We start from the raw sequence: 22,824 nt of genomic DNA, 5'->3' as shown, positions 1-22,824 counted from the left end.
GAGTTCTTTGCCATGAACTGCCATGTTGAACTTCCGGTGACCGGTATGAAAGAGTGAGAGCGATGACACCAAATTTAACACACCTGCTCCCCATTCACACAGGAGACCCTGTAACTGAGTCACATGACACCGGGCAGGGAAAATGGCTAATTGGGCCCAATTTGGACATTTTCACTTGGGGGTGTAGTCCCTTTTTTTGCCAGCGGTTAACGGCTGTTTGTTAAGTTATTTTAAAAGTGATAGCAAATTTACACTCTTATACAAGCTGTACACTCACTACTTTACATTGTAGCAAAGTGTAATTTCTTCAGTGTTGTCACATGAAAAGATATAATAAAATATTTACAAACGTAAGAGTGTGTGTGTATATATTTAATATACTACAATATTATTATTTTTTTAAACCGTCAATTTAGGTATTCGGCCAAGTGCATCCTGAATTTTCGGTTTGGGTACCAGTATTTCCATTTCGGTGCACCACTAGTTCCAATGCCTCTCTATCCAAAACGTAAAAAAAATAAAAGTATACTTTTATTGTAATCTTCTTATGGAGTTTCGTTTGTCTATTTTTCATTCTATACAATGTAATTCAGAATTTAAAAGTATACATTTTACAAGACTTGTAAAAGGAAAAACAATGCCAAATGAATATAGTAAGACCTAGCCAGTTCTATATCCAGCATTGCATTTTCACCCTGTACCACTAGATAGCAGCAGGGGTTTATTTTAGAAATTCTTAGATAAAATGCATGATGTTCTCCTGCACTTGCATTGCATGTAATTTTAAAAACTTTTTCTGGTTTATATTCTGTTTTCTGAGGTATGTCTTGTTACATGCAGTTTTTAATATCTGTAATGATTATTATGAATCTTAAGTTGCAAACCTAGAGTAAAAATGTAACAATAATTAATAAAGCTCTATCTGATATTAGAATTCACGGAAGGCTTAAATGCATGAGGCTGCATCTTTTCTTTGTGTTGGGAAGCTCAGAGATGGAACTCAACAATAATAATGAGAAAAATGAACTACATAATTTTTTTACCAACACACTAGCTATCAGATTTTAGACATTGCCAGAGATATGATGATTGTGAGAAATGGATGGACACAACTGGGTGAACGTCTTACTAAATCTATAATAAGCAGGCTTTATAAAGCACGCTTTCTAATATATTTTGCAAAAAAAGATTGTTTTCTAATGACCTAAGTTTTCCTTCTTCTTCCTTTTTTTTTTTTTTTTTTTTTTTCCAGGTAGGCAAAAATGTTAAGGAAAATGGTTAGGGGAAGTTGGGTGGGAGTAGGTTGTGTGGAGGTAGAGCATCCCCACTCTCAGCCTACACAAACCAATAGCCTTTGAATAATTTTAAAAAGGAGGTTGCATAATTTCCTATCATGGAACTTACGTATAAATAAGCTGTACACGTGCATCTGAAGTGCACTGAATGCAGGGCTGTACAAATCCCGGTTGCCATGGTGACTAAACTACAACCATTTGCCAACCTGGTCACTGAAATTTCTATTTTAAATTTTAATGGCTGTTTTATCAGTCACCATTAGGTGGCATCTGTTGTCCATTTTTCTTCCAATCGACATGGCAAGTCTCCGTGTGCAGTGTTCTTCCACTGCAAAAGTTGGTAACCACTCTTCCTGGCCAGGCCAGTTTTCAGCTTTTGCCGCTGTGGCATTTGAATGACAGTTACACAGTCACACAACACTGTACCTAATATGACATTTTTATCATTTTCTTTGCACACAAATAGAGATTTATTTTGGTTGTACTTAAAGTGGTTGTTAACCCACTCATAAAAAAAATCTCATCCGCACTGTAATATACCAATAAATGTCCCTGTGCCTGTGTTATGTAAAAAATATGCTTATCTATATCAGCGCGGTTCCCAGCAATCAGCTGACTCTTTGGCTCTCTTCACTTTCCGGCTCACAGTTCCAGTGGGCGGGGCCGAGCACTCCTGCTGACGTCAGCTGGGGAGGAGAGAGCCGAGCGTCAGCTGATCGCTGGGAGCTACGCTGATATGAATACAGATAAGCATATTTTTTTTTTTTACATCACACGGGTACACTTTTTGGTATATTACAGCGTGGATAGGATGATTTTTATACAAAATATGGGAGCAGTGGGGGGGGGGCAAACGCACGCAGACAGGCAAGGGAAGACAGGGTGGAGGAGGACAGAGGGGATACAGACACAGGAGGGCAGGGCTGCGGATAGCGGAGGCACATAAACGGACCACGGTGTCAGGATTATCGTGGGCAGTTTACAGGTGGGAGGGCATAGCCAGGCAGGATCAGCCAGGTATTGCAGATGTTACAGGGAGCCACATTACACAACATGAAAAGCTGGGTTAACAAACGCTTTAATCACCACTGGGTTTCAGTTGTAAAATTTTGCAAATAAATTATCTTCATAAATTTAGGCCAAACTGTATTTTGCTACATTTCTTTGGTGAACATAACCAAATCAGTGTTTTATTTTGTCTGTAGGAAAGTTGGAGTCCACAAACTGGTGTGTGTGTGTGTGTGTGTCCCCACAAACTGGTGTGTGTGTGTGTGTGTGTCCATAAACTGCTGTGTGTGTGTGTGTGTGTGTGTGTGTGTCCACAAACTGGTGTGTGTGTGTGTCCACAAACTGGTGTGTGTGTGTGTGTCCACAAACTGGTGTGTGTGTGTGTGTCCACAAACTGGTGTGTGTGTGTGTGTGTCCACAAACTGGTGTGTGTGTGTGTCCACAAACTGGTGTGTGTGTGTCCACAAACTGGTGTGTGTGTGTGTGTGTGTGTGTGTGTGTGTGTGTCCATAAACTGCTGTGTGTGTGTGTGTGTGTCCATAAACTGGTGTGTGTGTGTGTGTGTGTGTCCACAAACTGGTGTGTGTGTGTGTGTGTGTGTGTGTGTCCACAAACTGGTGTGTGTGTGTGTGTGTGTGTGTCCACAAACTGGTGTGTGTGTGTCCACAAACTGGTGTGTGTGTGTGTGTGTGTGTGTGTGTCCCCACAAACTGGTGTGTGTGTGTGTGTGTGTGTGTGTGTCCCCACAAACTGGTGTGTGTGTGTGTCCCCACAAACTGGTGTGTGTGTGTGTCCCCACAAACTGGTGTGTGTGTGTCCCCACAAACTGGTGTGTGTGTGTGTCCCCACAAACTGGTGTGTGTGTGTGTCCACAAACTGGTGTGTGTGTGTCCCCACAAACTGGTGTGTGTGTGTCCCCACAAACTGGTGTGTGTCCCCACAAACTGGTGTGTGTGTGTGTGTGTGTGTGTGTGTGTCCATAAACTGGTGTGTGTGTGTGTCCATAAACTGGTGTGTGTGTGTGTGTGTGTGTGTGTCCACAAACTGGCGTGTGTGTGTGTGTGTCCATAAACTGGTGTGTGTGTGTGTGTGTCCATAAACTGGTGTGTGTGTGTGTGTGTCCACAAACTGGCGTGTGTGTGTGTGTGTCCACAAACTGGCGTGTGTGTGTGTGTGTCCACAAACTGGCGTGTGTGTGTGTGTGTCCACAAACTGGTGTGTGTGTGTGTGTCCACAAACTGGTGTGTGTGTGTGTCCACAAACTGGTGTGTGTGTGTCCACAAACTGGTGTGTGTGTGTCCACAAACTGGTGTGTGTGTGTGTGTGTGTGTGTGTCCCCACAAACTGGTGTGTGTGTGTCCCCACAAACTGGTGTGTGTGTGTGTGTCCCCACAAACTGGTGTGTGTGTGTGTGTGTCCCCACAAACTGGTGTGTGTGTGTGTGTGTCCCCACAAACTGGTGTGTGTGTGTGTCCCCACAAACTGGTGTGTGTGTGTGTGTCCCCACAAACTGGTGTGTGTGTGTGTCCCCACAAACTGGTGTGTGTGTGTGTCCCCACAAACTGGTGTGTGTGTGTCCCCACAAACTGGTGTGTGTGTGTCCCCACAAACTGGTGTGTGTGTGTGTGTGTGTGTGTGTCCATAAACTGGTGTGTGTGTGTCCATAAACTGGTGTGTGTGTGTGTGTGTCCACAAACTGGCGTGTGTGTGTGTGTGTCCACAAACTGGCGTGTGTGTGTGTGTGTGTGTCCACAAACTGGTGTGTGTGTGTGTGTCCACAAACTGGCGTGTGTGTGTCCACAAACTGGTGTGTGTGTGTGTGTCCACAAACTGGTGTGTGTGTGTGTGTGTGTGTCCACAAACTGGTGTGTGTGTGTGTGTCCACAAACTGGTGTGTGTGTGTGTGTGTGTCCACAAACTGGTGTGTGTGTGTGTGTCCACAAACTGGTGTGTGTGTGTGTGTCCACAAACTGGTGTGTGTGTGTGTGTCCACAAACTGGTGTGTGTGTGTGTGTCCACAAACTGGTGTGTGTGTGTGTGTGTCCACAAACTGGTGTGTGTGTGTGTGTCCACAAACTGGTGTGTGTGTGTGTGTGTCCACAAACTGGTGTGTGTGTGTGTGTGTCCACAAACTGGTGTGTGTGTGTGTGTGTGTGTCCACAAACTGGTGTGTGTGTGTGTGTGTGTGTGTGTCCACAAACTGGTGTGTGTGTGTGTGTGTGTGTGTCCACAAACTGGTGTGTGTGTGTGTGTCCACAAACTGGTGTGTGTGTGTGTGTGTGTGTGTGTGTGTGTCCACAAACTGGTGTGTGTGTGTCCACAAACTGGTGTGTGTGTGTGTGTCCACAAACTGGTGTGTGTGTGTGTGTGTGTCCACAAACTGGTGTGTGTGTGTGTGTGTGTGTGTGTGTGTGTGTGTCCACAAACTGGCGTGTGTGTGTGTGTGTGTGTGTGTGTGTGTGTGTCCGTCCACAAACTATGGGGTGTGTGTCCACAAACTATATGGGGGGTGTGTGTGTGTGTGTGTGTCTGTCTCACACCCCTCACATTTTCTGTAAATATTTTATTCTCTTTTCATGTGACAACACTGAAGAAATTACACTTTGCTACAATGTAAAGTAGTGAGTGTACAGCTTGTACAACAGTGTAAATTTGCTGTCCCCTTAAAATAACTCAACACACAGCCATTAATGTCTAAAACGCTGGCAACAAAAGTGCGTACACCCCTAAGTAAAAATGTCCAAATTGGGCCCAATTGGCCATTTTCCCTCCCCGGTGTCATGTCACTCAGTGTTACAGGGTCTCAGGTGTGAATGGGGAGCAGGTGTGTTAAATTTGGTGTTATCGCTCTCTCTCTCATACTGGTCACTGGAAGTTCAACATGGCACCTCATGGCGAAGAACTCTGAGAATCGGAAAAAAAGAATTGTTGCTCTACATAAAGATGGCCTAGGCTATGAGAATATTGCCAGGACCCTGAAACTGAGCTGCAGCACGGTGGCCAAGACCATACAGTGGTTTAACAGGACAAGTTACACTCAGAACAGGCCTCTCCATGGTCGACTAAAGAAGTTGAGTGCACATGCTCAGCGTCATATCCAAAGGTTGTCTTTGGGAAATGGACATATGAGTGCTGCCAGCATTGCTGCAGAGGTTGAAGGGGTGGGGGATCAGCCTGTCAGTGCTCATACCATACGCCGCACACTGCATCAAATTGGTCTGCATGGCTGTCGTCCCAGAAGGAAGCCTCTTCTAAAGATGATACACAAGAAAGCCCACAGTTTGCTGAAGACAAGCAGACTAAGAACATGGATTACTGGAACCATGTCCTATGGTCTGGTGAGACCAAGATGAACTTTTTTGGTTCAGATGGTGTCAAGTGTGTGTGTGTGGCGGCAACCAGGTGAGGATTACAAAGGCAAGTGTGTCTTGCGTACAGTCAAGCATGGTGGTGGAAGTGTCATGGTCTGGGTCTCCATAAGTGCTGCCAGCCCTGGGGAGCTACAGTTCATTGAGGGAACCATGAATGCCAACATGTAGTGCGACATACTGAAGCAGAGCATGATCTCCTCCCTTCAAAGAGTGGGCCATAGGGCAGTATTCCAACATAACAACCCCAAATACACCTCCAAGACGACCACTGCCTTGCTAAAGAAGCTGAGGGTAAAGGTGATGGACTGGCCGAGCATGTCTCCAGACCTAAGCCTTATTGAACATCTGTGGGGCATCCTCAAACGGAAGGTGGAAGAGCGCAAGGTCTCTAACATCCGCCAGCTCTGTGATGTCATCGTGGAAGAGGACTCCAGTGGCAACCTGTGAAGCTCTGGTGAACGCTGCTATGCCCAAGAGGATTAAAGCAGTGCTGGAAAATAATGGTGGCCACACAAAATATTGACACCTTTTGGGCCCTATTTGGACATTTTCACTTGGGTATATTCACTTTTGTTGCCAGAGGTTTAGACATTAATGGCTCTTATTTCTTGAAGCCGGAATACACCAAGACAGTACAAATATCCCCCAAATGACCCCTTTTTTCAATTTTGCACATTATGATTGCTTATACCAGTAAATTTCACCATTTTTACTGAATTAAATGGATTCATTCAGTGTTTACTATTGCGGTTAGCTGTGATTGGCCACAGCTAATCACTTGGTACAGATGGGCTGTGATTGGCCCTGTCTGTACCATGTGATCACTGTGTAGAATCGCAGAGATGTACACAATGAATTGGCATGAATCAAAGCCATTCATTGTGTACCATTGTCATGGGATCTGCTGTGATTGGTCACAGTGATCACATGGTACCAGCAGCGGCCGGTACACTAAGTTACCTGTTGTGTCCGGTGGGCACAGCAGGTGACAGATCATGCCGTAGCGCGGCCTGTGGGGCGGGTTCTGGGATGACGTCCACCCGAAAAGACGAATGTCCCACCTGGCTGGATAAAAAAAAAAAAGAGGAAGTCTTCCCACCTAACAAGTTCTAGCCCTTCCACACTTTATTTAAAATGCCGAAAAGATGGATAGATAGCTAGCTGACACTAAGGGGAACACATACTTTTACTGATATTTCACATTAACCCCATATTTAAAGGAGTTATAAAGGCAAAATGTTTGTTTTTTTTTTCATCTTAATGCATTCTATGCATTAAGATAAAAAGCCTTCCATCTGTGGAAGCCGCCCAAGCACCCCCCCCCCCAATATTTACCGAAGCCCCCTCTCTGTCCAGCGATTTCCACAATTCCCTCGGCCATCCGGGACTTTCCTCCTGATTGGCTGAGACACAACAGCTGTGCCATTGGCTCCCACCGCTGTCAATCAGAGTCAGTTAGCCAATCGTGGAGAGAGGGCCAGGTCGGGGCTCCGTGTCTGAATGGACACAGGGAGCTGTGACTCGGCTTGGGTGCCCCCATAGCAAGCTGCTTTCTGTGGGGGCACTCGACAGGAGGGAGGGGCCAGGAGAGCCGAAGAGGAGGATTCGGGCTGCTCTGTGCAAATCTACTGCAGAGCAGGTAAGTATAACATGTTTGTTATTTAAAAAAAAAAAACTAGACTTTACAATCACTTTAATTGTGCTTTCTTAGTTTGCTACTGCTAAGAAGTTGCAGACTAGTTCTTTTAAAGCATGCAATTTCCTTTTAGTCTGTTTCAGATGATTCGTTTGACAGTAATAAAAAGTCAATGGTACTTGAAAATCTTGGAAAGCCCATCGTGAAAAGAACCAAGAAAAAAGATACACTTCCATGGTGGGCTTCTGATGATCATTCTGATGATGGAGGTATTGGAATTCCCACGTGTTTGTGTTTTCTTGTTTGTTAGTTTTTTCAAGATATTATTATTATTATTATTATTATTATTATTATTATTATATATATGTTTTTTTTTTTCATTTTAAAAAAGTTCAATTACATTTTTGTGCACTTAGAGCAACATCATTGTCTTCCTTTTCCCAAAATATATGCTGTTCTTTTAATTTGATATGCTGTATTTTTCGCTCCATAAGACACACCTGCCCATAAGACGCACATAGGTTTTAGAGGAGCAATACAAGGAAAAAAAATATTCTGAACCAAATGGTGTACTAAAAAAATTTCCAGTGCCCATGAAATGCAGAGTGACCATTGCCATAGAAAATGCAGAGTGACCATTGCCACAAACGCAGCCTTGCCTGATTCCCTTCCATCTAACAGAAGAGCAGCCCAAGCGGCCAAATGCTCTACTTTCTGTCGCAGGAACCAGCCGGAAGATCGCACGGCGACGAAGGGGGGGGTTTGGAAGTCTGTCCACCGCTCTCCTGCCTCTCTTCCGGTGGTAGAGGTGATGCGAGCGGTGGCAGGGGGCGGTGCCAGCGGGGGGGGCGGTGCCTGTCATATATTTGCACCATAAGACGCAGGGACATTTTCCCCCATATTTCTGGGGGAAAAAAGTGCGTCTTATAGTCTGAAAAATACGGTACTTTTCAGTGCTCAGTATGGAGGGGGTCATAGCCATGACCTAGATTAAAATCGGCTTCTAAATTTTATAATGAATGATAATGTTTTGTTGCATACCCAATTTTTATAAAAAAATACACTACTGCCAGAGTGCCCTAAGCTTAAAATTATATTAAACCCCAAGACAAAAAATGTTTTATATTTCAGCTAACAATTCTTATATGTGTTTGCTGCATTCATTTTTCTTTTTTATTAGGCTTTTTTCTTTTATTGGTGTTCCAGCCAGTAAGTCTGTTATTTTTTAACTTTGCCAAGCAAATTGTTCAGCAAAAGTAGCAATTTGGGGGTTGAGACAAATCATTTAACATCGACAGGGGTGCTTACAACATTTAGCATTTTGTTAATTTATGGGAAAAAACTTTTATCCCAAGATAAAAAAAAAAAATGCTACTGTAACTGCTTAGAAAGTTTTAGTTGGAGTTTAGCTTCAATTTGTTAGGCAATCTAAATTTGCTAGTACATCTAACACTACCCTCCCCCAGACTGACAATGCTGCAGTCCAAAGGTGTCTCTGTTGCTCCTCCATCTAGAATTAAAGTATAACTAAAGGAAAAACTTTTTTTTTTCTTCATTTTGGATAGAGTGGAGAAGGATTAGAACACCTGTCAGGTTTTTTTTTTTTATGTTGCTGTCTGTGCCCCGGTTAAGCAGATTCACCCTCTCTATTTGTCCTGTTTTACCGTTCTCCTTTTGAAAGAAAAAAAAAAAGCCAAATTTTGGGTTGTCCCCAGAAAATTATTGGAGGGGAAATCTTTCAATGGGGACACTGTTTTTGGTGACCGGGGGGGGGGTCCTGGGGTCCCCAAGGAATACCCTTAATTTCCAGAAATTTCCTCTCCCTTCCTGTTTGGCAATGGGACATGAAGTGAAGGACACCGATGGCAAAAAATTGCCTTTTAGTTCTACTTTAAGGTGCCCTAAGACAGGGATAGAAAAAAGGCGTATGGGAGGAGGATCTCAATGGAGAGCCCTCAAATAATGGACACTGAGTGTCCAAGACCTCATTCTGCAAATTAGACTACACAAAAAACCCTAACATATGTAACGGTACCCTCGTGAACGCTGCTGAGTATTGTAGTCAACCTGTCACCCCATCCAGCCAGTCACGCGATTTTCAGTCACTCTTAGACAAAAAACAGTGCATGCACTTGTTTTGTATTTTTATTGAGGGGAATTAACTTTGATAGGGTAAGGGTATATGGGATGCCCAGTTGATTAAAGAAAATTTACATGGGACAAACTATATACACTCTCTGTATATACACTCCAGTCTTCCCTCCAGCACAACACTTGCTTGCTGACTATTACTCAATACCTCCAGCACTTCACGTGACAATTGATCTCGCTCTTCCAGGACCAGCTAGCGCTGATTTGTAGGCCAGAACTGACTCAACCAGGCCTGAAGTAGATGCCTTTTGCAGGCAGGGACCATAGGCCCCTTTTTAGTGTAGCAACAAAAATAAGGTAGTTCTTTTAGTGCTAGCTGTCTACGTGGCTACTGAGCCCATTGCCACATCGTCAGCCCTCATGGCTGCAGCTAGCTCTCTCCACTGCCCATGGTTCCACAGTTCTCTCACCTGGTTCTGCACCCATCTCAGACTGCAATCTCCTAGTCCTCTCAGGCGTGTCTCCCAGTCCTCTCAACTGTGCTTCACTCACCAGCTCTCCTGGCTGCGACCTGTTGTTCCTCCTTGGAGACTTGCCTGTCAGTGCTCTCTCCCACTGTCCTCTCCTTGCTCCTCCTGGCCAGGACACCTATATGTGTTGTAGGAGGGTCTCGTCTGCACCCAAGCCTAGGCCCAAGGTCATCCCAACAAGGGAGCTCCCTCAACGGCCACTGACAGCCTAACACTCCATCTCCAACTTCCACCTGAACAACTCCTCTCTCCGCTGGGCTGACCTAAGGTATTTAAGGAGGCCTGGCCCCTGCTAAACCAGACTGGGCATTGGTCAGGGCTCCTCAAAATACCCCAGACAGCTCTACCTCCCCTCTCCACCTCCTTTCAGAAAACACCAGAATGTTTTGAAAAGAAGTAGGAGGTCCTGGTGATGCTTCCCGTGAGCCACCCAGCACTACCCTGAGCCACTCCCAGCCCAGATCAAAACAAACAGGCCTGGCTAAATTTACCTACTCTGCAAAACAACTTATATATTTACTTTAGCAACCTAGAGGGTGCTGCACATACTAAATTAGAAGGACTTTGATGGTACCAATGGGATAAAAAAAAAAAAAAAAATTTTTGTACAGATTAAAATGTATAAGACATGGGGGAAAAAAAATATATACAGTTGCAATAAAAAGTATGTGAACCCTTTTGGAATGATATGGATTTCTGCACAAATTGGTGATCTGATCTTCATCTAAGTTACAACAATAGACAATCACAGTCTGCTTAAACTAATAACACACAAAGAATTAAATGTTACCATGTTTTTATTGACCACTTGCCGACCGCCGCACGACGATGTACGTTGGCAGAATGGCACGGGCAGGCAAAAGGACTTACAGGTACGTCCTTGCCTTCCCGCGGGCGGGGGGTCTGATCGGACCCCCCCCCCCCCCCCCGGAGCCTGCGGCGGTTGGATTCTCGTCAGGAGCAATGAGAGGTGAGGGGGAGGCCACTCATTCGTGGCTCCCCCCTCACGATCGCTCCTGGCGAATGAAAGGCTTCCTCGGCTTCTTCTGCATAGTAAACAGAAGCGGAGGAAGTGATGACATCTCTCCTCGGCTCGGTATTTTCCGTTCCGGCGCCGAGGAGAGAAGACATCGCTATGTGTGCACAAACACTACACACACAGTAGAACATGCCAGGCACACATTACACCCCCCCCCCCCCCCCCCCCCCCCGGTCACACTGACACCAAGCAGTTTTGTTTTTTTTTTCTTTTTTCTGATTATTGCATTTGTGTCTGTTTGTGACAGTGTGGTAGGGCAGTTAGTGTTAGCCCCCTTTAGGTCTAGGGTACCCCCCTTTAATAAAGTTTTAACCCTTTGATCACCCCCCGTCACCAGTGTCACTAAGTGATCATTTTTCTGATCGCTGTATTAGTGTCGCTGGTGACGCTATTTAGGGAGGTAAATATTTAGGTTCGCCGTCAGTGTTTTATAGCGTCAGGGACCCCCATATACTATCTAATAAAGGTTTTAACCCCTTGATTGCCCCTCTAGTTAACCCTTTCACCAGTGATCAACGTATAACTGTTACGGGTGACGCTGGTTAGTTCGTTTATTTTTTATAGTGTCAGGGCACCCGCCGTTTATTACCAAATAAAGGTTTAGCCCCCTGATCGCCCGGCGGTGATATAACTTAGGTTTTAGGGTCAGATAAGGTCTGCGTCGCACCAGGCAGCGTCAGGTTAGCGCCAGTACCGCTAACACCCACGCACGCACCGTACACCTCCCTTAGTGGTATAGTATCTGAACAGATGAATATCTGATCCGATAAGATCTATACTAGCGTCCCCAGCAGTGTCACTTACAAAACACTAAACGCATAACTGCAGCGTTCGCAGAGTCAGGCCTGATCCCTGCGATCGCTAACAGTTTTTTTGGTAGCGTTTTGGTGAACTGGCAAGCACCAGCGGCCTAGTACACCCCGGTCGTAGTCAAACCAGCACTGCAGTAACACTTGGTGACGTGGCGAGTCCCATAAGTGCAGTTCAAGCTGGTGAGGTGGCAAGCACAAGTAATGTCCCGCTGCCACCAAGAAGAAGACAAACACAGGCCCGTCGTGCCCATAATGCCCTACCTGCTGCATTCGCCAATCCTAATTGGGAACCCACCACTTCTGCAGCGCCCGTACTTCCCCCATTCACATCCCCAACCAAATGCAGTCGGCTGCATGAGAGGCATTTTCTTTGTCCTCCCGAGTACCCCTACCCAACGACCCCCCCCCCCCAAAAAAAAAGATGTCGTGTCTGCAGCAAGCGCGGATATAGGCGTGACACCCGCTATTATTGTCCCTCCTGTCCTGACAATCCTGGTCTTTGCATTGTGAATGTTTTGAACGCTACCATACACTAGTTGAGTGTTAGCGTAGGGTACAGCATTGCACAGACAAGGCACACTTTCACAGGGTCTCCCAAGATGCCATCACATTTTAAGAGACCCGAACCTGGAACCGGTTACAGTTACAAAAGTTACAGTTACAAAAAAAAAAAAACACAAAAAAATATAAAATAAAAACAAAAATAGTTGTCCTTTTATTCTCTCTCTCTATTGTGCTGCTCTTTTTTACTGTATTCTATTCTGCAATGTTTTATTGTTAACCATTCTTTTTGTCTTCAGGTACGCCATTCAGCTGCAGCGCGGATTTATTTATCTTGACAGCAACAGCGTTTGCTCCCACGATATATAAAGCCGTGACTCCAGCGGAGGTGATATATGCCGAAGAATGGGGGCAGCAGTGGGTGGAGGAGCGATTTGCTCCTACCTTTTGCGGGAGGATGCCCCCATGCTTCGGCATATATAAACGGTGCATGTATGCCCATCATTAGAAGTGGGTGGATGAAGGGAGGTATTCTAATGGTGGGCATACCCACTGATCAATCTCTTTTTTTCGTTCAGCCCACAGGCTGCATGAAAAAAAAAAAAAAATTACAATGTATGCCCAGCAAGGACCAGCAACGTATTGGTATGTTGCTGGAATTTGAGTGGTTATACCAGAATGATGCCTGCATGTTTAGGTATCATCTTGGTATCATTCTTTTCAGCCAGCGGTCGGCTTTCATGTAAAACCAATCCTAGCAGCTAATTAGCCTCTAGACTGCTTTTACAAGCAGTGGGAGGGAATGCCCCCCCCCCCCCGTCTTCCATGTTTTTCTCTGGTTCTCCTGTCCCAACAGGGAACCTGAGAATGCAGCCGGTGATTCAGCCAGCTGACCATAGAGCTGATCAGAGACCAGAATGGCTCCAAACATCTCTATGGCCTAAGAAACCGGAAGCTACGAGCATTTCATGACTTAGATTTCGCTGGATGTAAACAGCGCCATTGGGAAATTGGGAAAGCATTTTATCACACCGATCTTGGTGTGGTCAGATGCTTTGAGGGCAGAGGAGAGATCTAGGGTCTAATAGACCCCAATTTTTTCAAAAAAAGAGTACCTGTCACTACCTATTGCTATCATAGGGGATATTTACATTCCCTGAGATAACAATAAAAAAATGAAAGGAACAGTTTAAAAATAAGATAAAAAAGCAAAAAAATAATAATTTAAAAAAAAAAAAAAAAAAAAGCACCCTGTCCCCCCCTCCCTGCTCTCGCGCAAAGGCGAACGCAAGCGTCGGTCTGGCGTCAAATGTAAACAGCAATTGCACTATGCATGTGAGGTATCACCGCGAAGGTCAGATCGAGGGCAGTCATTTTAGCAGTAGACCTCCTCTGAAAATCTAAAGTGGTAACCTGTAAAGGCTTTTAAAAATGTATTTAGTTTGTTGCCACTGCACGTTTGTGCACAATTTTAAAGCATGTCATGTTTGGTATCCATGTACTCGGCCTAAGATCATCTTTTTTATTTTATCAAACATTTGGGCAATATAGTGTGTTTTTGTGCATTAAAATTTAAAAAAGTGTGTTTGTTTTTTTCCCCCAAAAAATGCGTTTGAAAAATCACTGCGCAAATACTGTGTGGAAAAAAAAAATGAAACACCCAGCATTTTATTCTGTAGGGCATTTGCTTTAAAAAAAATATATAATGTTTGGGGATTCACAGTAATTTTCTTGCAAAAAAAAATATTTTTTTCATGTAAACAAAAAGTGTCAGAAAGGGCTTTGTCTTCAAGTGGTTAGAAGAGTGGGTGATGTGTGACATAAGCTTTTAAATGTTGTGCATAAAATGCCAGGACAGTTCAAACCCCCCCCAAATGACCCCATTTTGTAAAGTAGACACCCCAAGCTATTTGCTGAGAGGCATGTCGAGTCCATGGAATATTTTATATTGTGACACAAGTTGCGGGAAAGAGACAAATATTTTTTTTTTTTTTTTTTTTTGCACAAAGTTGTCACTAAATGATATATTGCTCAAACATGCCATGGGAATATGTAACGTTACACCCCAAAATACATTCTGTTGCTTCTCCTGAGTATGGGGATACTTTTTGGGAGCCTAGCCGCGTACGGGACCCCGAAAACCAAGCACCGCCTTCAGGCTTTCTAAGGGTGTAAATTTTTTATTTCATTCTTCACTGCCTATCACAGTTTCGGAGGCCATGGAATGCCCAGGTGGCACAAACCCCCCCCCCCCCCCCAAATGACCCTATTTTGGAAAGTAGACACCCCAAGCTATTTGCTGAGAGGTATAGTGAGTATTTTGCAGACCTCACTTTTTGTCACAAAGTTTTGAAAATTGAAAAAAAAAAATTTTTTTTTTCTTTCCTTTCTTCATTTTCAAATACAAATGAGAGCTGCAAAATACTCACCATGCCTCTCAGCAAATAGCTTGGGATGTCTACTTTCCAAAATGGGGTCATTTGGGGGGGTTTTGTGCCATCTGGGCATTTTATGGCCTTCAAAACTGTGATAGGTAGTGAGGAGTGAAATAAAAAATTTACGCCCTTAGAAATCCTGAAGGTGGTGATTGGTTTTCGGGGCCCCGTACGCGGCTAGGCTCCTAAAAAGTCCCACATGTGGTATCCCCGTACTCAGGAAAAGCAGCTAAATGTATTTTGGGGTGCAATTCCACATATGCCCATGGCCTGTGTGAGCAATATATCATTTAGTGACAACTTTTTGTAAATTTTTTTTTTTTTTTTTTTTTTTTTTGTCATTATTTAATCACTTGGGACAAAAAAAATTAATGTTCAATGGGCTCAACATGCCTCTCAGCAATTTCCTTGGGGTGTCTACTTTCCAAAATGGGGTCATTTGGGGGGGTTTTGTACTGCCCTGCCATTTTAGCACCTCAAGAAATGACATAGGCAGTCATAAACTAAAAGCTGTGTAAATTCCAGAAAATGTACCCTAGTTTGTAGACGCTATAACTTTTGCGCAAACCAATAAATATACGCTTATTGACATTTTTTTTACCAAAGACATGTGGCCGAATACATTTTGGCCTATATATATGACTAAAATTGAGCTTATTGGATTTTTTTTTTTATAACAAAAAGTAGAAAATATATATATATATTTTTTTTTTTTCAAAATCTTCGGTCTTTTTCCGTTTTTTATAGCACAAAAAATAAAAACCGCAGAGGTGATCAAATACCATCAAAAGAACGCTCTATTTGTTGGGACAGGAGAACCAGAGAAAAACATGGAAGACGGTGGAGAGAGGCATTCCCTCCCACTGCTTGTAAAAGCAGTCTAGAGGCTAATTAGCTGCTAGGATTGCTTTTACATGAAAGCCGACCACTGGCTGAAAGAATGATACCAAGATGATACCTAAACCTGCAGGCATCATTCTGGTATAACCACTCAAAGTCCAGCAACATACCAGTACGTTGCTGGTCCTTGTTGGGCATATATTGTAAACTTTTTTTTCATGCAGCCTGTGGGCTGAACGAAAAAAAGATATTGATCGGTGGGTATGCCCGCCATTAGAATACCTCCCTTCATCCACCCACTTCTAATGATGGGCATACATGCACTGTTTATATATGCCGAAGCATGGGGGCATCCTCCCGCAAAAGGTAGGAGCAAATCGCTCGTCCACCCGCTGCTGCCCCCACGCTTCGGCATATATGCTGAAGTATGTAACTGTGGTGGTGAAATCACCTCCGACAGCGCTGGAGTCACGGCTTTATGTATCGTGGGAGCAAACGCTGTTGCTGTCAAATACCGTATTTATCGGCGTATAACACGCACCCCAAGTTTAGGAGAGAATTTTAAGGAAAAAAACTTTTAGGAGGGAAGTTTAAGGGAAAAAAACCTTACATTAATGCCCATCAATGCAGCCTTATCGTGTCCATCTGCAGCCTTGTTAGTGTCATTCTAGCCTTTTCAGTGTCAGTGCAGCCTTGCCCCAGTGTCCATTGCAGCCTTGTCAGTGCAGCCATGTCAGTGCAGCCTTGCCCCAGTGGTCAGTGCAGCCTTGCCCCCAGTGTCCATGCTTGGACAGATCGCCGACATACAGATAGCATGTAGTTTTAAATATGGCGCTGCGGAGTTCGGAGGGACTCGGCGGAGCTGAACGAACGCAGCCGAGATACATAGTCGAGTGTACTCGGCTCTTTCCGGCGCCGCTCACAGTCCCGCCCAGTCCCGCCCTATGATGGACATAACACAGGTCCAATGGCGTGACTGGGCGTGACTGTGAGCGGCGCCGGAAAGAGCCCGAGAACACTCGACTATGTGTATCTCGGCTCCGCCCAGTTACTGTGATTTCCCTCCGAACTCCGCGGCGCCATATTTAAAACTACACGCTATGTGAATGTCGGCGGCGATCGCCGCCGATGGATCACAATTAGCGGGGATCAGTGTATAACACGCACCCAAGATTTTCCCCTGATTTTAAGGGGAAAAAAGTGCGTGTTATACGCCGATAAATACGGTAAATCCGCTCTGCAGCTGAATGGTGTACCTGAAAACAAAAAAAAATGGTTAACAATAAAACACAGTAAACAGTAAAGCATAAAAAAATTGCGTACCTATAAAGCAAACATGATAAAAACATAATAACAAAACATTGCAGAATAGAATACAGTAAAAAAGAGCAGAACAATAGAGGGAGAATAGAGAGAGAACAATAAAACGACAACTATTTTTTTTTTTTTTTTTTTTTTTTTTTTTTATTTTATATATTTTTTTGGGGTGTTTTTTTTTTGTAACTTTAAAACTTTAACTTTTATAACTGGTACCAGGTTTAGGTCTCTCAAAATGCGATGGCATCTTGGGAGACCCTGTGAAAGTGTGTCCTAGTCTGTGCAGTGCTGTACCCTACGCTAATACTCAACTAGTGTATGGTAGCGTTCAAAACATTCACCAATGCATAGACCAGGATTGTCAGGACAGGAGGGACAATAATACCGAGTGTCACGCCTATATCCGCGCTTGCTGCAGACACATCTTTTTTGGGGGGGCTCGTTGGGTAGGGCTACTCGGATCACATAAAGAAAATGCCTCTCATGCAGCCTGCTTACTGCATTTGGTTGGGAAAGGTGAGGTGGAGCACCGTCTGGAAACAGAAGGGCTCTGACGATCTCTTCCTGGAATTTAAGGAAGGATCCAGTCCGTCCTGAAGCTCTGTATAGCACATAAGCGTTCAGCAAACCAACAACTGGTCGTTGAGGTCCACCCCTCCCATGTTAAGGTTATATTCATGGACACAGAGGGGTTTCTCCACAACACCAGTCGCTGTAGTAATTTGGGCCATCGTGTCTGCATGAAGGGAGGTAAGAACGAAAACATTCTTATTATCCCTCCACTTCATAGCGAGCAAATTATTACACTGCAAGCAGGCTCTCTCTCCCCCAGCCTAAGACGGGAATCTACAAGCCGCTGGGGAAAGCCCTGGCGATTAGGTCGCACGGTGCCACATGCTCCAATTTTGATGATCAAAAAGGTGACTAAAAAGTGGCACGCTCGTGTAATAATTGTGCACGTACAAGTGGTACCCCTTTCCGAATAAGGGTGACACCAAGTCCCACACAATCTTTCCAGCGCTTCCTATGTAGTCAGGGCAGTTTGATGGCTCTATGTGACTATCTTTGCCCTCGTAAACCATAAAACTACATGTATAGCCTGTGGCCCTGTCACAGAGCTTATACATCTTGACCCCGTATCTGGCACGCTTGCTGGGAAGGTACTGTTTGAATGACAAGCGGCCAGAAAACTTAATCAGGGACTCATCAACGCAGACAACTTGATGGGGAGTAAACAAGTCTGCAAAACGTTGGTTGAAGTGGTTTACGAGGGTCCGAATTTTGTAGAGCCGATCGTATTCAGGGTCTCCACGAGGAGTTCATTGTTGTTGAAGTGCATGAAAAAATCTGAATCTGCTCGTATCGTGCCCTGGCCATGGAACCAGAGAGCAAGGGCATATGGTGAATTGGGTCAGTGGACCAATATGACCGCAACTCACTCTTTTTGGTTATGCCCATGAGGTGGGAAAGGTCCAGAAAGATCTTAAATTCGGAAACCGTAATTGCTTTCCAATCTCTGGCAAGGGAGGACTGGGGAACAGTGGCGATGTGTTGACCAGCGTACAAATTGCTTTGGTCCACAATAGATCTATAGAGATCTTCGTTGAAAAACAGCGAAAAAAATCAAGTGACGTAAAATCAACTGTTTCCACCTGAATGCCGGGTTGGCCAATGAATGGGGGAAGTACAGGTGCTGCAGAAGTGGTGGGTTCCCAATTCGGATTGGTGAATGCAGAAGAAAGGGCACTATGGGCACGACGGGCCTGTGTTCATCTTCTTGGTGGCAGCGGGACACTACTTGTGCTTGCCACCTCGCCAGCTTGAACTGCACTTCTGCGACTCGCCACGTCACCAAGTGTTACTGCAGTGCTGGATGTACGACCAGGGTGTACTAGGCCGCTGGTGCTTGCCAGTTCACCAGAAGGAATAGCGGCTCTAGTACTTCTCTTCTCCATACGAGGGACCTGCGGTTCTTGCACATTGAGGACAGAAGAAGAAGTTCGGGGTCTGGTACGCCTGACCTTGGCAGGGACCACAACTCCGTCGTCAGAGCTATCTGTCATGGAGCCGCTGTCGTCTACAGGATCGTATTCTGAGCCTGAATCTGACAGATGAGTGACTTCCTCTTCTTCACTATCTGTCATGCTCAGAAACGTGTAGGCCTCTTCACTAGTGTACCTTCGATTTGCCATTTTGGGCTCTAAATTTAGTGGTACACTACTGAGACTTACAGGCAAAAAAGCTCCTGACTGTCAGCGACTGTATCAAAACGCTACCAACAAAAACTGTTAGCGATCAGGCCTGACTCTGCGAACGCTGCAGTTATGTGTGTTTAGTGTTTTGTAAGTGACAGTGATCGATCAATACTACACTTGGGTGGGCTGGGCTGGGCTGGGCCGAGGGGCAAAACGCAAGTGCTAGCAGGTATCTGGGCTGATCCCGCTAACGCTACGTTTTTGGGAACCCTAAACTGCTGGGGACGCTAGTATAGATCTGATCGGATCAGATATTGATCCGTTCAGATACTATACCAAGGGAGGTGTATGGTGCGTGCGTGGGTGTTTAGCGGTACTGGCGCTAACCTGACGCTGCCTGGGGCGACGCAGACCTTATCTGACTCTAAAACCTAACTTATATCACCACCGGGAGATCAGGGGGTTAAACCTTTATAAGGTAATAAACGGCCGGTGCCCTGAAACTATAATAAACTAACCAGCGTCACCCGTAACACTTATACGGTGATCACTGGTGAAAGGGTTAACTAGGGGGCAATCAGGGGGTTAAAACCTTTATTAGGTAGTATATGGGGGTCCCTGTTGCTATAAAACGATGACGGCGAACCTATATACTTACCTCCCTAACTAGCGTCACCTGTGTCACTAACACAGTGATCAGAAAAACGATCGCTTAGTGACACTGGCGACAGGGGGTGATCAAGTGGTTAAAACTTTATTGGGGGGGTTAGGGGGGTACCCTAGACCTAAAGGGGGCTAACCCTAACTGCCCTACCACTTATAACTGTCACAAACTGACACCAATGCAAAAAAAAAAAACTGCTATTGGTGTCACTGTGACAGGGGGTACAGGGGGGTGATGGGGGGTGAAAAGTGTGCCTAGTGTGTTCTACTGTAAGTGTAGTGCTGCAACTCACATTGATGTCTTCTCTCCTCGGGTCCGGAACGAAAAGACCGGCTCGAGGAGAGATGACATCACTTCCTCTGCCGCTGTTTACATTACAGCAGCAGAGGAAGATTCTCATTCGTTGGGAGCGATCGCGAGGGGGTGGCCACCAATGAGTAGCCTCCCCCTCACCTCGGATCTCTCCCCTAACGAAGCCGACCGCCTAGGGCACCAGGGGGGGGCGGTGCGCCCCCTGCCCGCGGGAAGCAGATCACGTACCAGGTACGTGATTTTGCCTGCCCGTGCTATTCTGCCGCAGTATATCTGCGTTAGGCGGTCGGCAAGTGGTTAAAGAGGAATGGTCAAGAATTACTCCTGACCGTTGTGCACGTCTGATCTGCAGGAAACGTTTGGTTGAAGTTATTGCTGCCAAAGGAGGTTCAACCAGTTATTAAATCCAAGCGTTAACATACTTTTTCCACCTGCACTGTGAATGTTTACATGGTGTGTTCAATAAAAACATGATGACCTTTAATTCTTTGTGTGTTATTAGTTTTAAGCAGACAGTGATTGTCTATTGTTATGCCTTAGATGAAGATCAGATCACATTTTATGACCAATTTGTGCAGAAATCCATATCATTCCAAAAGTTGCATCTCTCTCTCTCTTCCTCTCTTCCTCTCTTCCTCTCTTCCTCTCTTCCTCTCTTCCTCTCTTCCTCTCTTCCTCTCTTCCTCTCTTCCTCTCTTCCTCTCTTCCTCTCTTCCTCTCTTCCTCTCCCTCTCCCCATCCAGGGGCGGACTGACCGAGGGCCCTGGGCCACTAGGGGGGCCCCATCAGGGTTGCCAGCCTCAGTAAAACCAGGGACAGTATGTAAAAATCTGTTTGTTTGTTTTTCTGTTTTTTTTTTTTTTTTTTTTTTTTTACATCTGTGTATACTGTGTGGCCCCATGAGTTATCAGTCTGCCCCTGTATATAGATATATAGGAAAGTATATTGCAGCCGAACACTAGAATAAGAGATATATTATAAATCTCAAATTTTAATCTCAATTCATCAAGTATAATGGCTCGATCATTTGTTTGCCACATACAGAAACATATCAATAGGGTCATCATACATGATCTTCCTACAGCCAGCCATTGCCACCCTTCAGTCAAATGGTTAGTCCACAGACAACTCTTTAAGGAAGCCAAGCTCCCATTCACAATTGCAAGTGAATGTCTGAAAGAATGTATCAAGAATGTATCAAAACAAGAACCTAATACCAAGTGTAACTGATAGGATATGCATAGCTTTCTGTAACAGTATGATTGGGCAAGAGGATAGTGCAGTGTGGGGGCCCTTTACGTTTACAAACTACACCCCTACTCCCCAGTTTGAAAAATATATCTCCTAAGATTACTCATACTGCAAAAGAATATTAGCAGTAGCAGGGACATTACACCACAGTCCTTATAATGCCATATATAAAAGGTAAAGCTATCCCAAAATGAAATGCATAAACAAATGTGTCCAGTATCAAACACTTACCAAAGGTTAGAGATATTGGATCCACTAGACACATATCGGATGGCGTGCGCTGTGAGAGGTATAGCAGGCTTGAATGGAGGAGAAGATTTGGATGCCGCACACTGGATGTAGTCAAAAAACTTCACTTTATTGAAAAAATGGGATCATCAAAACAACAAGACTGTCATGCAGAAAGTACAGGTAAGCTGACGCGTTTTGCACTCAGGACTGAGTGCGAAACGCGTCAGCTTACCTGTACTTTCTGCATGACAGTCTTGTTTTGATGATCCCATTTTTTCAATAAAGTGAAGTTTTTTTGACTACATCCAGTGTGCGGCATCCAAATCTTCTCCTCCATTCAAGCCTGTTTTGCCTAGCATTCAGCCAGCACCTGGAGCTCTTCTGCTCTGAAACTTCTACTTACACCTGGGTCAGTGTCAGCCTGAGCGGTGGAAATACTTTCTTTGCTTGTCTGCATCTAAGGATATACGCTGTGAGAGGTATGATGTATGGTGGCAGACAGGGGCCAAGATCGAATGACTCTTCAACCCCCCCCCATGCAATAAGAGGCCCTAAATAGAGCGGGGCTTGCCTAAGGGCATACTGAGATGCCGACCAGTATCTCCAGATGGAGAAATCAACATTGGTGCCATTACTGACTCAGCATGCATGCGTGCAATCTTTTGCAGTATGAGTAATCTTAGGAGACATATTTCTCAAACTGGGGAGTAGGGGTATAGTTTGTAAATGTAAAGGACCCCCACACTGCACTATCCTCTTGCCCAATCATCCTGTTAAGAAAGCTATTCATATGTACTGATGTGTCCTATCAGTTGCACTTGATGTTAGGTTCTTTGTTTTGATATATTTTTTTCAGACATTCACTTGCAATTGTGAATGGGAGCTTGGCTTCCTTAAAGAGTTGTCTGTGGACTACCTCATTTGACCGTAGGGTGACAACGGCTGGCTGTAGGAAGATCATGTATGATGACCCTATTGATATGTTTTTGTATAAACTCTGAGGTATGTGGCAAATAAATGATCGAGCCATTATACTTGTTGATGAATTGAGATTAAAATTGATATTTATAATATCTCTTATTCTAGTATTCGGCTGCAATATACTTTCCTGAAGAAGCAGGCTATGCCCTGTGAAACGCAAACATGCTTCAGAGCTACAGCAAGTCTCTTACTGTAGTGGGGTTGATGAAAACCAACACTTAGACCCCTTTCAGACTGAGGTGCTTTTCAGGCGTTTTAGCGCTAAAAATGGCGTCTGTAAAATGCCTAAAAAGCTCCTCTCAAGCCACCTCAGTG

At 44.7% G+C, this 22,824-nt stretch overlaps 1 protein-coding gene across 1 annotated transcript in view; it reads left to right on the top strand.

Annotated features, from left to right (window-relative positions):
- Positions 1–22,824, top strand: part of CEP162 (centrosomal protein 162) — a 205,699-nt gene that overhangs the window by 18,344 nt on the left and 164,531 nt on the right. The window contains exon 3 of the mRNA XM_073626889.1: positions 7,444–7,579. Coding sequence (XP_073482990.1) covers positions 7,444–7,579 — 136 coding nt within the window. The remainder of the gene's footprint in view (positions 1–7,443; positions 7,580–22,824) is intronic.

This window comes from Aquarana catesbeiana, linkage group LG04 (genome assembly GCF_042186555.1).
Source record: "Aquarana catesbeiana isolate 2022-GZ linkage group LG04, ASM4218655v1, whole genome shotgun sequence".
NCBI lineage: Eukaryota > Metazoa > Chordata > Amphibia > Anura > Ranidae > Aquarana > Aquarana catesbeiana.
The sequence above is the reverse complement of the archived record's forward strand: the minus strand, read 5'-3'. Positions and strand labels throughout refer to the sequence as shown.